We start from the raw sequence: 15618 nt of genomic DNA, 5'->3' as shown, positions 1-15618 counted from the left end.
GGACCAGAAACGTACGCTACGCTACATCGTTGAAGGATTTCAGCACCGTGGTCAAAAAATACACCTTTTTAGTCCTAGTAACATAATATACGAGTTTAAGCACACAATGTGTATTGTCACTCTCGGTGGCATAAATAAGTATTATCTAACCAGCGCGTTAAGCAAAAAGCAAAAGTTAAATTATAAATGTTGAATGTAATTGAGAGTCTATTGAGGATGATTCAATCAGCCGTCTAAAACCACCTAAGCGACACCCAACCTATTGGCTGTCATTAATTTAACTTAAAAGAATAAACATCATTTGTGGTACTTCGATATTGGAACCTGAAGAGAAAACTGTAAGACCTAAATGGCAAAACAATTCATATAAAATATTGTTATTCCATTCCATCTCCGTCAACGGTTCAAGAAAATATTTTGTCATCAATAATCGGCTTTATTATCCTGCCAGCATTTAAAACGCTTTTAACATTTTTGTTTGTTTGTTAAAAAAACCAATCATCGTCTGCAATTAATTGTAAATCTGTTTTGAACAAAAAAAAACATTGCACTTCCTACCCACGGTTCATCTGCACGGTTTGCATATTATCTACAAATATAAAATAAGAAATAACTAATAGACATAAGTGTATAACCGTTATCAACTGTAAACTATTTAGTAGAGATTTTCTACACACTTCTTGTAATCCGCTGCAACACACACACTCACCGTGTCATAGGTCAATTTTCATCAAACATTATAAAATAACCACAAACAGCTTACATACTTATATATCGCTCCTCTCGTTTTATCGATGATCAAACACCCATTAAATAACCTTTCATCTTTCATCATACGAGCCATTTGTTTACGCGGATATGAACATAATTTTATATAAAAATGCTAAAACATTTTGGTGGTAACTTATTCGCTCGATATAATCTTGATAATCTCACACGCTAATATCACCGATTCGAGGAGTTGTGTGTGTGCTGGTTTTTTTTTTATTTAAACATTACTCCGACCGCTAGTTCAACTACCGCACACTCAACAATTTTTACTCTTTTTTTACCAATCTCATCGACCCGATGTTCAGGTAATATCAGTTAGTGTGTTGAGTTAAATTCTTCTTAACTACATTTTCAGTCTCACGCCGGCATTCGACGAATGCTGTGTATAAACAATATTTTGCTGTTCTCACAACAGAAATTTCTTTTTATTTTTATTTTATTTTAATATAAAACAAAATATTTTTATTTTATTTATTTTAATGTGACAACTTTGAAACAAAACACCACACAGAGAGCGTGATGTGATTCGTATCACTGAAATTGTTTGTTTGAATATTCGAAAAAAGAAAATCAATTAAATTTAATTAGACGGCTAGATGCTGTGATTGATGGCCAATAAACTTGATCAGAATTTCTAGTATAATATTTGTTTAATGCTGCATTATTATTTTAAACTGCAACAAACAGAGAAATATGACAAACGGTTGTGCGAACGAAACATGTTGACTGGATTGTACTTTATCGGCCACTACTGATAGGATTATTTTGTTTATTCAAAACGGTTCAACAGGTAAATATTGTCAATTTTTTTTTGTTGTTTATTATATTTTATATGTATCTCCAATCTCCTGATATGGTGTGTGCATACATGAGAATGTTAGAGGTGTTCATGTCCGTTTTGTTCGTTTTTCTGTTGGTCATTCAAATATTTATGTATTTTAATGCATATCGCAGGTACGTTTTGCGTAGAAAGGTATATAAATATATAAACGTTTTTCAGTGAGACACATTACACGTTTTGGAAAAGGAATATTAAACCGGTTTTTGTTTATTTATAAATATCGTATTTTGCCAATATTTAACTCTATTTGTTAATACTTTCGCATTCACTTAAGTGTTGTTCTTATAACATTACAAATTTTTAATATTATTTTTATGTTTGATTATACATGTACATCGAAGTTATGCACGCGCTTTTTTATATGATATATATCGCTAAACATAAAACTCGTTTTAATTAAATTGACCTTAAAACTGAAATTATGGTTCTGGTTCCATTTTTCATACAAATTCAATGTTAAAGCGGTTTGCGCTATGATTTCATATTGGAACAAGTGAGTGTGCCGCGCGAAGAAATTTAATTATACCGAATGTGAGCGAATGCAGACCAGCGCAGCCACACAGTTATTTTGTATATAATTTTATATTTATATTACGAAAGATGTGTTTTTCATTTTCTTTTCGTTTTATTTTTTCTTTCTTTCGAAAAGGCTTAGCAATAAAAAAAAGTATGAAAAACCGGAACGACGACTTTGAATCAGGGACTATTTTGTGAAGTTTCTACGGTCTGAATCTTCTACAGTTTTTGCATAAACTTTCATTCAGTTTCCGTATTTTCTTCTTTAACTAACAATTTTCCGAGAATCGATGGAATATGAGAAAATCGGAAACAAAATATTCTCTCTCGAAAACAGTCCCTGTAACTATCTTAGGAATACAATGAAAATACTACGATCTTCACAAAGTCCTGATTTTACGATTGATACAAATTAAGCGAAGTGTGCAAGACATAGTATAACATCGTACAGCTTATCACAAATGAAGAAAAATACTGGATATTAATAAGAAATCGTTTAAATGTATGTGGGTTGTGATCTGTCCTTACAGTTAGATTCGAATATAAATTTGCATTATAGAGGATAAAAGTTTATGTTTAGACGAGCGCAATGCTATCTTTCGTTGTAATTCGTTGAAAGCTTTATGTGTACCTGGCGAATGGTTTATTTATGTGAAGTGGTGTGGTTTAATCGATTGATTTCAAAGTTTTTTTTTATTGAAAGAATGAAAATCAACAGATTTACCTAGAAATAATCTAGCCCAGTCTGGGACTAACAATTTTCATGTTAATTAACGATTGTAAACTAAACTTTCTATGTTTCGTTTTATTTTTTAAAATTTTAAACGAGTCAATTATCTATTGAACGTAAACAGCTACCTAAAAGTGGAAAAATTGTTTTCTCTTATATCAAAACCTTTATCATACCAGCTCTGTGTATATTACGCCCCAATTAATTTCATTTTTAATCTTTTACACATTCCGTTTCTATAAAAACTCGGTTGACGAGTAGCACAACATTAACATTATTCAGTGTAAACGTGGGGTGGATTTGACATGGATATACACAGACAGATATCTAAAAATAATAATGATTGTCTATCACAGATTTATAGTGGTAGTTTAAGTATGGTCATCGCAACTACACAAAATGGGATTATCATTTTTAAGTTAAATTCAACTTGTTTAGGAGCATTGCTCATTTTATGTTACTGTTACATACTGTTACTGTTCAAGATTTTATCGATCGACCTTAAACTATCCGCTCTACCAAGGCAATATCACACCAATTGTTTACAAAAATCGTACAGTGTCCACTTGTAAATTTCATTATTTTTGAAGTGTATGAATATAGTGTAATGAAATTTACGTGTTACGGCATGTTTCATTTTCATTTACATTGCCTAATCACGTAAAGCATTGTACTTACGAGGTTCCAAGTTGTTATTTAACACCCCACTTATCAAATACACAACTTGGAACCTCGGAAGTAATATACTATTACAAACGAAAACTGTACAATTTTTGGCCTCCTTATTTTGTAAACAATTGGTGTGATATTGCTAGAGAGCTGTCTTTGTTCTAATCGTAATTTACATTTAACAAGAGCGAAGTTTGCGGATAGAACAAATGTTAACAAATTGTCAGTCCAGAACCATAATAATTTCAGCAGACTCTTTGGTGACCTTCTATTAGAATTGCTTTCAAAATCACTATATAAATTGAGTGAATTTAAATCGACGCTCAATGTATGGCAGTTCGGAACGAATAAACTTGGGAAATTATAAAACAAATCTCGAATCATCCTTAAATTAGTCAATTTTTGAGTTGTATAACTTAAAGCTTTTCCCTAATTAAAGAGTTTCCTACCACCGAATGTTTCATTTGATTTTTTTTATTGTGTTCCATTACCCTCAAATTGAGTTTCACCTCTTTCCGGGTTGTTGGTTGCTAATTGATCTTGAAGTGAAAATTATATTTGGGAAAGGGATTAGTCAAATTCAAGCACGACAACATTTCCAACCAATAACTTGCATAAATTTTAATATTTTACAACAGTTGTAACGTTGTTCTAGATAGAAGATAAAAAAATAAGAAAGCGGATTAAGTCACACCCTTCAACGAACAATCGTTTCCCTACTTCATATTACTTTTTGCTCAACATAAAATTGAATAGCCAAATTAATCCTTTCCTCAGCGCGGAAATATGTTAAAATCTAAGCGATGAAATTCATGATTGTTTAGATTGTGATTGTGTTTTGTGATGTGCTTAACGTCATCAATTTTTCACATCAAAAAGTCACGCTTAGAAAGTTGAACATTAGAAGCATTGTATTTCTGATTTATAATTGTGACGGTTGACGTCGATAGAATATTGGGATAGCTTATTTCACATTTTAGGAACGGTAAGCGTATCGAAACAAAACCAATAAATCTATGTGGAAAATCTATCACTTCAATATTTTTATCATTTTTCTATTTAAGAGAACGCCAGTCAGAGCTGATCGTTGTCGATAGCCAATGACCAACCGTTTCTATAAGTTTAAAGTTACATTATTACTACAAGTTATTGTCTACCAGACGACAAACTAACCGTTTTGAAACTTCTCTCCCAAGTATACGGCTAAAATATTTTTAAAATAAAATACTTTGAACCGCTTTCCAGACCGACTATGGACAAGTCGACGACCATCTTGAAATTCATTTTCGTGCTGGGCCTTTGGTCATTCCTAGTTTTAGGACTACTGAAACTAAATGATCGAGGTGCTACACTTTCCGATCACTTTCAAACACCGGTGAGCAGACGGTTCTTACTGCAACGAGAGAATCGCTACACCGAAGCAACTTCGAATCCGCCCGATGGCACATTGGATGATGTATTGGTGGATAATCGACAAGGTAAATCTTATTTTATTGGTTGTGATTCAAATAACCCTAAAATTATCCAAAGAAATGGATTGATGATCCGAGTAATGTTCGAAATATAGGTAAAATCAAAAGTAAACCGTAATGGTATAATGACTGGATAGGATAGTACTGTCTAAAACAACGAACTTGTCTACAAAAATTACACATACAGACCAATTTCAATTTTCCCTGAAATTACAGCTTGCAGAGGTGTGAATCTGTAAGCTATAATTTGACCAAACATTGCTTATGAAAACAAACCATTTCAAAATAACAAAGTCATTTCAAAACCAAGCGGGAGTCCCGCAACGGGATCTTCTTGTTAAGTCATACCAACAGTGTCTTTATTCCGTACAATTATTGTTCGATTTGGGTGCATGAATGAAGTGAGAGACGGTGTCATTAATTGAGAGACTATTGACTAAAAACTTATAAGAACTTAAAAAGTCTCACTGGGAGCTTTCTATTGTTGCGGCAATTTCCTAAAATAGGAAATTTTTATAGCGAAACGTTGTCTATTATTTGTTGGCGTTCATAAATCCACTCGACCTACATTTTATTTTCACATTTCGTCCATAAATCTTTCTTTCCAACTGTTTAAGTTGTTCCACCCCGACCGAAAATTCGGTTTATGTTTTACAAGTCAATAAAATATTATCGAAATGGTCGTAGATTTTAATTTACTCAAGAACAGTTTGTTTCGGTACTTACTGTTGTACACATGAGTGTGCAGAGAATATATTCGAAGTTATTGATTATCATTTTTGCACTACATGTATATTGATTTAGAATTTTCGGAAATTTTTTTATTCTTTTTTCGTTATCTTAGTGTAAGATTTTGTGTCCATAGACTGTCCCTAGGTCATACCCAACCTCTATTTCGCATTCATCGGATCCATCGTTCATCTTACTCCAAACAATGAACAAACAAAAATATTTCAGGAATCGATGATGAAACTCTAGTCCGTGAAGTCGAGTCGAGAATCTCCTCGCTACCAATCGCATATTGGAACAAAAATAAAGTGTTCGCCGATCGTAACTATTCGACAAGCTGTGCCCGATATCCTTCCATTTTCGAATTGGAATTCAGTAACATTTACTGGCAAACCGTTCGAACATCGAACGGAACATTTCAATTGTTCGGAGCTTACTACGATATTCGGAAAGCATCGCTGCTGGGTCCGGCCGTTCGAATTTTGGGAATGATTGATCGAATCGAACCGAATGTTAAAACATACTGTCAACTGTGGTTCGACGGTCAGAAGGAACCGTACATTGTGAAAACCTTTGAGTATAAATACATTTGGTACAACAAATGGGGAAACTATAAGCAAGGAATATATCAGCCTTACCTAATAGCGTGTCCCATCCCAAAACCATTCCATTCACTTGTACCCGCTTCTGTTTCGATTGTTGAAAAAAAATGCGATTCGGCTACCAACAATCTGAAAGTGATTTACAATCGTCCAGCCGATGACCATAAAAAAGGATTTGCAGTTTGTGTGAAGGGACTAGACTTTTTGTATGACGATTTATCGGTTCGACTGATTGAATGGATCGAATTGATTAGCATACTCGGAGCGGATAAAATTTACTTTTACAAATTAAATGTTCATCCCAACATATCCAAAGTGTTGGACCATTATGAGGCACAAGGTTTGGTTCAGGTGACACCTGTTACACTGCCGGGTGGTCAGCCCAATGTTCCTGGTCTGCAGCATTGGTTTTTAAAACAAAAAACAACCAATAAAAGACAAAACGAAATAATTCCGTACAATGACTGCCTGTACCGTAATCTGTACATGTACGATTTCATTACTTTATTGGACATCGACGAAATAATTATGCCAAAGAATGACTTATCGTGGCGCGATCTGATGAAGCGAGTTTTGGAAGAAACTCGAAATTCGAAACGAGCCACCTATCCCAGTTACAATGTCCGGAATGTGTATTTTCTCGACAAACATCAACACGAACACGGCTGGTACCGTGACGTGCCGAAATATTTGCATATGCTACAGCATGTACATCGTGCCAAAAACTACACGAAACCGAATCAATACGTGAAATGTTTCCATAATCCTGAACTCGTGTTGACATTGCACAATCATTTCCCACTCGCCTGTTTGGGTGGAAGCTGCCAGTCATATCCCATATCAACCGAACACGCTCAACTGCAACACTATCGTGCCGACTGTGTGAAGACGCTCAAAAAGAGCTGCGACGAATACAAACAAAATGCGGTTGAAGACAAAACCATTTGGAAGTTTAAGAGTCAACTGATTAGTCGAAGCGTAAAAACGCTGGACAAGTTAGGATTTTTGAAAAATTCTAACTGAAATTTTTGCACATTCGATGATCGTGGTGAGGCGTTTGAAACAGGTATGTTCGATAATTTTTATTTTTACTTTCTGTCTTTCTGCTACTTTGAAACGTAGCGTGTAACTTGACGAAATGGGCTCATTTTCTAAAATTTTAATTCTTAAAAATTCTTAAAACATTTTCCATGGAATTCGAAGAAATTTTAAGATTTTTTTTGGGCCCGATCGGCCTCAAAGTAAAAATAGTATATCGTTGAAAATCGAACTGCTTTTCGAATTAACTAAATAAATTTGAGATTATTTATAGAAAAAAGTCAGTTTCCCACGAAAATAAATTTAATTTTTAATTTTTTGTTTGTATCCATGACTGGACACACTAAATGTAGCCATCAAACAGTCAGACGCTTTTATAAACTAGAAATTGTTGTAAAAAATGTTCGCTCAAATTGTAATTTTTTATCGCCAACAAAAAACCTACTCGCTAAACTACGTAAAATTGAAGCTATTACCGAGGCTATTACGGCAATGTTTTGGTGAAATTAGCCTTATCTACGAACTCATTTTTTTGAATTCAAACCGACAAAAAATCAAATATAGATGGGACGACAGGTGTGACTAACTTTTTTTTGTTTATTTTATTTTATGTTACTAAATTTGAACTCTTTTGGTATATACACGCTCTCTGTTTAGTCTAATGCATTTATTTATTTCGTTTACATTAAAATTTGCAACTGCAAAGAAATGGCGTGTAACGGAACGTGTTATGTTCACTGAGACGTGGAATTAAATGTTTATTTGTTAACTTTTAAAGAAATCGCCACCGAAAAATGACCATTTTATCTATCGCAATTTCATTTTATAGATGTAAAGTCTCTGTGTACTTCAGACACAACAAATATTGATTCCAATTATGTCATTTGCTTCATTTACATTTACGGAACTACTTACAGCCTCAGGCTCTATAGCCAATAACACTTTGAACCTTTCAAATACGGCAAGCATATCAGCAGTTTTACTATCGGATCTATTACTTCATTTGATCTAATAATAAGACCGATGGGAACCCGCATTAGTCACGGCTATATTTGTTTATTTCAGAACTCGATAACAGATGATAGTCATCTCTAACAGGTTCAATTGATGGTAGAAAAGACTATACCTATAAAATTGTACCGAATTTATTTTATTCTGACGACTTCAGTTTCAATCACATTGCAGCCGTTTTAAATTCAATCAACTTTCAACTGACAACTTCCAGTCTTCATTACATGTTGTATATAATTGGAATTCACATGAATGTCGAACACTTCGAATACGTTCTTCTAGAAATCTGAACAATAGAATTTCATTCTATTGATTGTACTTTGCATTTAGATTCCTGAAAGAACGTAGAGAATTCGACACTTAACAGCCCATGTAAATATAAAATGCATCAACACTAAAATCAAATTAATGCGAACAAATTCCAAAGGATAAGAAAACTAAGAAAACTATGTTTCTTCACACACTTGTTTGTAAAACGGAATCGTTGGTTTTTTTATCCGATATAAGACTACGAGATATATCGTTGATGCCGATACAATTCAATAGCAATTTATTCAAAATTCAATTTATTTTCTTCACTAATGTTAAGCACTGCCTTTCGGAATTTTTACAGGAAATTTTACACACGGTATGCATAGCACCGCTTAAAGTTATTCACATTTTGTTTCGAACTTAAAACAGAATCATGAATTTTCTTTAAAAAAAAAAAAAGGAAAACTAACACAACCCTGTCGTTCTAGTATTTATTTGCTTACACGGAAACGAGAGCTTACATTAAATTAATTGGTTTTAGTAGTGCAAAGAGAGTAGACATTCAAAAAATAGTTTTGTAGATTAAATAATCAAATAGAGGACCAAAACTGTATATATTTGAAGTTCTCAGTTAGAAATTCTTGCTTCAAATGAATTTGAGAATTGGAAATCCTATAAGGAAACTACGATTGCATTGTGAATAATTTAGACACCACTCATTGCATACAAGTCACGGACCTTTATGCTATGTCCATGTAGATTTTGTCTTGCAAAGTTGTTGCATATTATAAGCTTATAGGCATAAATAAAGAAAAAGATATTCAGTCGGTAATATCATTCAGGTACTCTGCATTGAAGCGTTTTACATAACTTCGCTAATTGATTATTTCAATTATACTCAATGCAATTCAATAAATTGAAATTTAAATAACAAAGGTCCATTATATCGTTGTGAACAAAGCCTAAGTTTAAGGATGAAATTGAGAGACCGTGAGCTGTCTTCGATTACAAAGATCTTTTGAATTATTTTATTGAGCGTGAATTGACACTCGGTAAAATTTAATTAAAGAAAAAACAATACGCCCTCGAACAGTAGAGTTTTCGTGTGTATTCTGTTGATCCAATTGAACTTTTGATTTTTATCCCAAGTTTTATCGCATACGCGGTGTGATTCCCCGAAAAAATTATTCACCTAGGATATAATAAACAAACATTATACTTCTGTAAATTGTCAAAGTGTCATTCGCATATCTCGTTGTCTCGTTTTCGCTTATGCGGCAAGCCTCGACCGCTAAGTCATACGTGCATAATATTTATTATCACATTGGCGCGGTGTTCGGATGTCAAAGTTACTCAACTAGAAGAATAATTCAAAAATTACACTTCAGAGGTCTATGTTGTTGTCTCGTTTTCGCTTATGTGATAAAATAGAGTAAACACTTGTCACTATCAGTCTCGGAAAGACTTTTGAGACCTGAGTAAATTTTAATGTTTTTCCTAGGGTTGAAATACGCCAGTTTCGAGCGTACGGAAAACATAAGCATGTATTTTCACTAGGCCCCACTGTATGTGGGTCGGGTCCCTTGACTGCCTTTTTAAATTTAGGGAAATTAAAGTAAATTGATTTTTTTTATTGAAATGAGGAAAGTTAGCAAACACACTGGATTCTTACTTGTACAATGCTAACTGTAGCACTGACAGCACCGACCAGTGATAAGCTCAGGATTTTTCGAGTTATCGTGCAATCAAAAACCAGATAAAATTGCTTTTGGGAATTACTTCAAGATCATGAGATCATGAACTTGAACCCAAACACGTTTTTCTTCGTCGAATACAACCGAAGTTTCCAAATTGGGTTCAGGATTTCTCAAGTTATCGTGACATTCGAAAGCCAGACAATAATGCTTTTGGGAATTACTCAGAGAGCATGAGTCTAACATTGACCGTATTCGAAATTGATCACAAAAATGTCATTTCTCATCGAATAAAATCAAAAGTTCCAAAATTGGTTCCGGATTTCTCGAGATATCGTGAAATCCGAAAGCCAGACAAAAATGCTTTTGGGAATTACTTCCAGATCATTTGTCCAACATCGACCACCTACGAACTTGACCTGAGGAATTTTATTCCTCGTCGATTAAAACCAAAATTTCCAAAATCGGTTTAGATTTACTCAAGTTATCGTGCTATCAAGAAACCAGAAAAAAACTCTTTTTGGAATAACTCCCAGATCAGCAGGTCGATATTGACCATCTACGAACTTGACCTCAGGAACTTAATTCCTCGTTGATTGAAACTAAAATTTTGAAAATCGGTTCAGAATAAGTTATCTTGCTATCAAGCGTTACATACATTTCAATATTTTCCGATTCTTGCTAACATTTCATACATTTTACAAAATCGATCATAGCGAACGTATTTTATGATATATGACCCTTGACTTTACAGTTAAGGGAATGAATACAGCCTCTCAATAGACCGTGTGCAGTATAAATAATTTATTTTTAATTGATGTAGATTATTATTCTGTAGAACAAAAGTGTGAACAGAATATCTGAAAAATGTCTGATTGATTTTATATCTCACTGTAAAAGCTGTAATTTGAATGAAACTAAAAAGATATCCGAACCATTCTAATTCATTCTAATTGGATTCTCACTAAGATTCTAATAAGTGGGATGGCATCGGGATGGTAACAATATTTTTCAATAATTTCTATAAAAAAATTAAATATTTTTTTTCAATGGTTTTCATGGTAAATCTTCTTTTTATTGAAATATGAAACTTTTTTCTCAAAATCGCACTTTAGTGAACTTTAAATATTTTTACGTGTTACTTCATGTTTCATTTTCATTTACATTGCCTAATCACGTAAAGCATTGTACTTCCGAGGTTCCAAGTTGTGTACTTGACAAGTGGGGAATACAGCTCTCCCCTTCGGGTCGGGCTGTAACACCCCACTTATCAAATGCACAACTTGGAACCTCGGAAGTAATATACTATTCTTTCTAATCATTTTCTCATAAATGTTTGTTTTACTATACACCCACTATACGCATTATAGCTTGTGAAAGTAAATAACTTATAAAATTATAAATCCTGGCTTATATTTTTTGCAGCATGCAGAGATAGCTTGTAATATCCGATAGTCGACTTATGAGCTATAATGCATTTCTAATATTTGAAGTAACTTTCGTGATATAAAGCAAATACTGCACGGTAATTATTGGGTCTTTAATCGGGAAAACATAACGTTCAAAGGCAAAGCAAAATAGTTTGTTAGTAGTCATTGGCATATTTTTAACTACGCGAGCATCGAGTGGATTTTTTAAGGCTGATGTTTTTTTAGAAAGCGTTGGTGTTGATTTAGCAAGAGACTATTTTGCAGTGTTAGCAACAAATATCGAAATTTCACTTAAAAAAGCACTATCACAGTAGTTAGTGAGACTCTGATTTAGCAATTCGCTTCATTTTGCTTTTATTATTTTTAAATGTGAAATAATCAGTTATGTAGTTTAGGTAAGATTTCTCTATCATAAATCACATTTATGAAACTAACAGGCAATCTGCAATACAGATTCTGCATTCTCAATTCCATGATATTTGAAGACTGTGCTATGGCGGCGAGAATGAGTAAAATAGAAAGATAATTGCGATTAATTTTTGCTCGGGAATCAGTCAAGGAAACAAAATAACAATGAAATTCAAATCCTGACTCTTCCGTGAAACCACTATTATGGATATTAGGACATTATTGTTAAGGGACACTACTTTCGATATGTAATTGATGCGAAGAGATAAATTAGTCAAATGCGAATAATTAAAAATAAATAATTTAGGCTAAGTACTTCACTGTGTATCATGAAAAAAATGCTTAGTTTATGAAGTGAATAGAATAAACGTAAAAATGGTGCTACACACGATGAAAATGAATGTAATGTCTGTAGAAAAACTAATTAACAAGAGCAATAATTTTAGTGTAAAATAAAAATGAAATAAAAAAGCATTGTTCGGACACAAAGTTCATACATGATGAGTTTACACTTAGCATTGAAAAAATATAATAATTTGTACAGAACGTTAATTTATAACATTGAATAACCATAATTCATTACACTCTACATCATCCATCATAATACCAAGTCCAAAATTAAAACAAAATAAAAAAAAATTCGTAATTAATTTCCATGTTATTTGACCTACATACAGATAGGTATACTGGTACACTCTATATTTGATACACTCATTCGCGTATATCCAATTGCTTGTATTATTTTTATATATTTGTTGTATGAGTTGTGGCAGTCAACTCAAATGCCTTTAATTCGATTTTTTTTAATTTTTTTTTATATTTATTCCATTTCATTTGAATAATTAAAGACACAATAACCGTCAACTACCAATTCAGATAACGTAATTTTACAACTATTTTAATTCGCAATTTTATGTGATATAACTTGGATGCAATTTTATTCAGAGCGCACACCAATGTGGTTTTGGCAAGAAATCGAACCGTTGCACTCGATCGAATATCGTATCACGAAAACCTTTTTTATTTTATATAACGTGAGACGCTTATCATAATGTTTTCATGCTCGAGTAAAGAAAACTGATGCTTTCGAAACTCTTTCGAGGTAAGAATGGAGTGAGTTAAATTGGTAAATTTAATCCACTAAATCACTCAATTAAAAACGGTGTTGCGGTCTAAGATTTTGCTCTATTCTTTGCCCTTTTGAAATTTTCATTACCTATGGTACTGCCAGAGCGATCAAAATCTTCCCTTTTCTTCCATAACAATGAAGTGACTGATACGAATCAATCAGACAAATGTTGTATTTCTTGTAAAGATGGTTGATCTGAGTTATTGCATTTCTTCGAGGTAAATGTTGGAAATGGCTCTTCTTGTATGATTGTTGTGGTCTGTTACTTTTGGATTGCATGACAAAGTGATCTCTTTCAACAAATTTCATGCTTACAGAAGTCTCATTTCCATCATTTCTTACTTCCTTAGTTTAAAGCAATGAAAGTGTAAAACAGGTATGGTCTATTGTCCGCCCGGAGGACATAAAAATTTGATTTTCGTACTTAAACGCACTCGTTTTCATATTATTTTGACATAAAATGTGAGTGCGTTTAAGACGAATTCGGCGATCGGCCATACCTGTTCTCTACTTTCATTGGTTTAAAGTAATGCCTAGTGTATAATGCAAAATCTTTTACTTCATTTAATTCTAAGATATATTATACAGCCATCCCTTATTTTTGTTGTACTAACAAGAAATTGTAATTTTTGTAGAAAACGGTTATTCTGACGCGAAGTGTCTCTTCAATATTCAATTCGTCAAAAAAAAGAGTAAAGTTTTTTTGGGTCAACTTCAAACCTTACGTTAAAGACATATCATTCTCAACTGACCTAGAGTCTTATGCTATGTTCTTCTGACCTCTTTTATTATTTAGAGACTGATGTATGGAAACTGTGCACAACGGAGATCTACTCTATCGGCTATGACTTTTATCTATTGTGATGGAAACGTATCTTCCGCGGCGGAGACAAGACTTTGGCTTTAGACACTTTACTCGACGTCAACAACAGAAGCATACTAACTGATGACCTACCAACAGCAAAACATTTTAATTTTTGATAGTAGTGCAACAGTTTGTGCTTCTGATGCTATTTACACATTTACAATCGAGATAAATAGAATGTAAGTCATGGGTATTTATATCTGCAGCAATTGTACAATAAAATACGTAAACTCAACATTCAAATTAATTTTACGAATTGTTTATTTCTCATTCAATTAGTCAGACGGTTGTTTGGTATTAAAAAAAATTAAAATAAAAGGAAAATTAAAGGCAAAAACAGAAACCAAGCGAATAACGTTACACATTTCAAAATTGAAAACACTAAAAACGTCGAAAAACCCATTGATTTCACTGAGTGATAAATGAATTATTAATTGATCTGTGTCAGAAATCACCTAACAAAATATTTTGAGACTATAACAATTTTGCTGGTTGTGAATTTATTTTTGTTTTGTCGTTGTTTAATTTCGTTTTTTTTGTTTAAATTTAGTTTTGATGCATTCAATTTGTTGAGCTGAGTTCATTGTTACAGATTTCGTCAATTTATGCACATAATAGACTTGAATGTAATGTTAATTTAGGTTTTTTTTATTATTTTATTTTTATATAGAAAAAGATTTTAAATTTATTTTTTTTATTATTATTATTTCTGATACAATCACTTAAAGTAAGTAGCAAAGCAATTGTATATATTTATATTATGTGCCAATTTTGTTTGATATATAGTGAAGACTCTTGTGCTGTAATCTTTAATAAACAATAAAATATAAACAAAAAATTGTTAAATGAAAGTGAATTGTCTTTTTTATTACAATTAAACTTGAAAATTACTGTTTCTCGGTTGGATTATGGTAAAGGCATCGCTTCTGTGTCAACAATATCTTTTGGCTTCTTAGTGAATTATGTCGACATTCTTCACTTGACTGGATATGAAACCAATATTTATCTGTAGACGGTTGCATATATGGTTAATTGTTGGACAAAACTTACACCATCTGATCTGACATAGTGATGTGGGTGGATTTGGGTGGTTCGAAGTTTACCTACTTTTTTAGATGCATGTCTCCAAGTTGCACACATAACGATCCAAAGAATATTCGTAACATGCCAAAGCAATCACTCAGTGTTATTTCATCCTCTCACTACCATACAAATCCGAAAAAACAGTCTTCTGGAAAAGAAATTTCAACAGATTTTTAAAGAAATGTGAATTCCAAAAAATTCATTTTTTTTTAATTTTAAATTTAAGCATTCAAAAATTTAGGAATTTTGGGGAAAAATTTGTAAGAAATTTTAGGTCATTTATGGAATTCAGGTCGTGCTTTTTATCGCCTGCTTTTCTAACTAAAGTTTATGTGGAGTATCTACCATCCACAGTCGACCAGCCACAAAAAAACCTCC

General features: G+C 32.8%; 1 protein-coding gene across 1 annotated transcript; it reads left to right on the top strand.

The window, feature by feature from the left end:
• The first annotated feature begins 1119 nt into the window (after window positions 1-1119).
• On the top strand, window positions 1120-14970 carry LOC119070063. The gene is made up of 4 exons (XM_037174356.1): window positions 1120-1561; window positions 4773-5005; window positions 5957-7396; window positions 14089-14970. The coding sequence occupies exons 2-3, from the start codon at window positions 4780-4782 to the stop codon at window positions 7351-7353; spliced, it is 1623 nt and encodes a 540-aa protein (XP_037030251.1). The 5' UTR covers window positions 1120-1561; window positions 4773-4779; the 3' UTR covers window positions 7354-7396; window positions 14089-14970.
• Window positions 14971-15618: the final 648 nt, after the last annotated feature.

This window comes from Bradysia coprophila, assembly GCF_014529535.1.
Source record: "Bradysia coprophila strain Holo2 chromosome X unlocalized genomic scaffold, BU_Bcop_v1 contig_45, whole genome shotgun sequence".
Lineage (NCBI taxonomy): Eukaryota > Metazoa > Arthropoda > Insecta > Diptera > Sciaridae > Bradysia > Bradysia coprophila.
This window is presented reverse-complemented; position numbering and strand designations above follow the sequence as displayed.

Coding starts and splice junctions, on each gene's coding strand:
- LOC119070063 (XM_037174356.1), top strand. CDS start 4,780: ATGGACAAGTCGACGACCATCTTGAAATTCATTTTCGTGCTGGGCCTT. Junction 5,006..5,956: donor ATTGGTGGATAATCGACAAG/GTAAATCTTATT, acceptor AAAATATTTCAG/GAATCGATGATGAAACTCTA.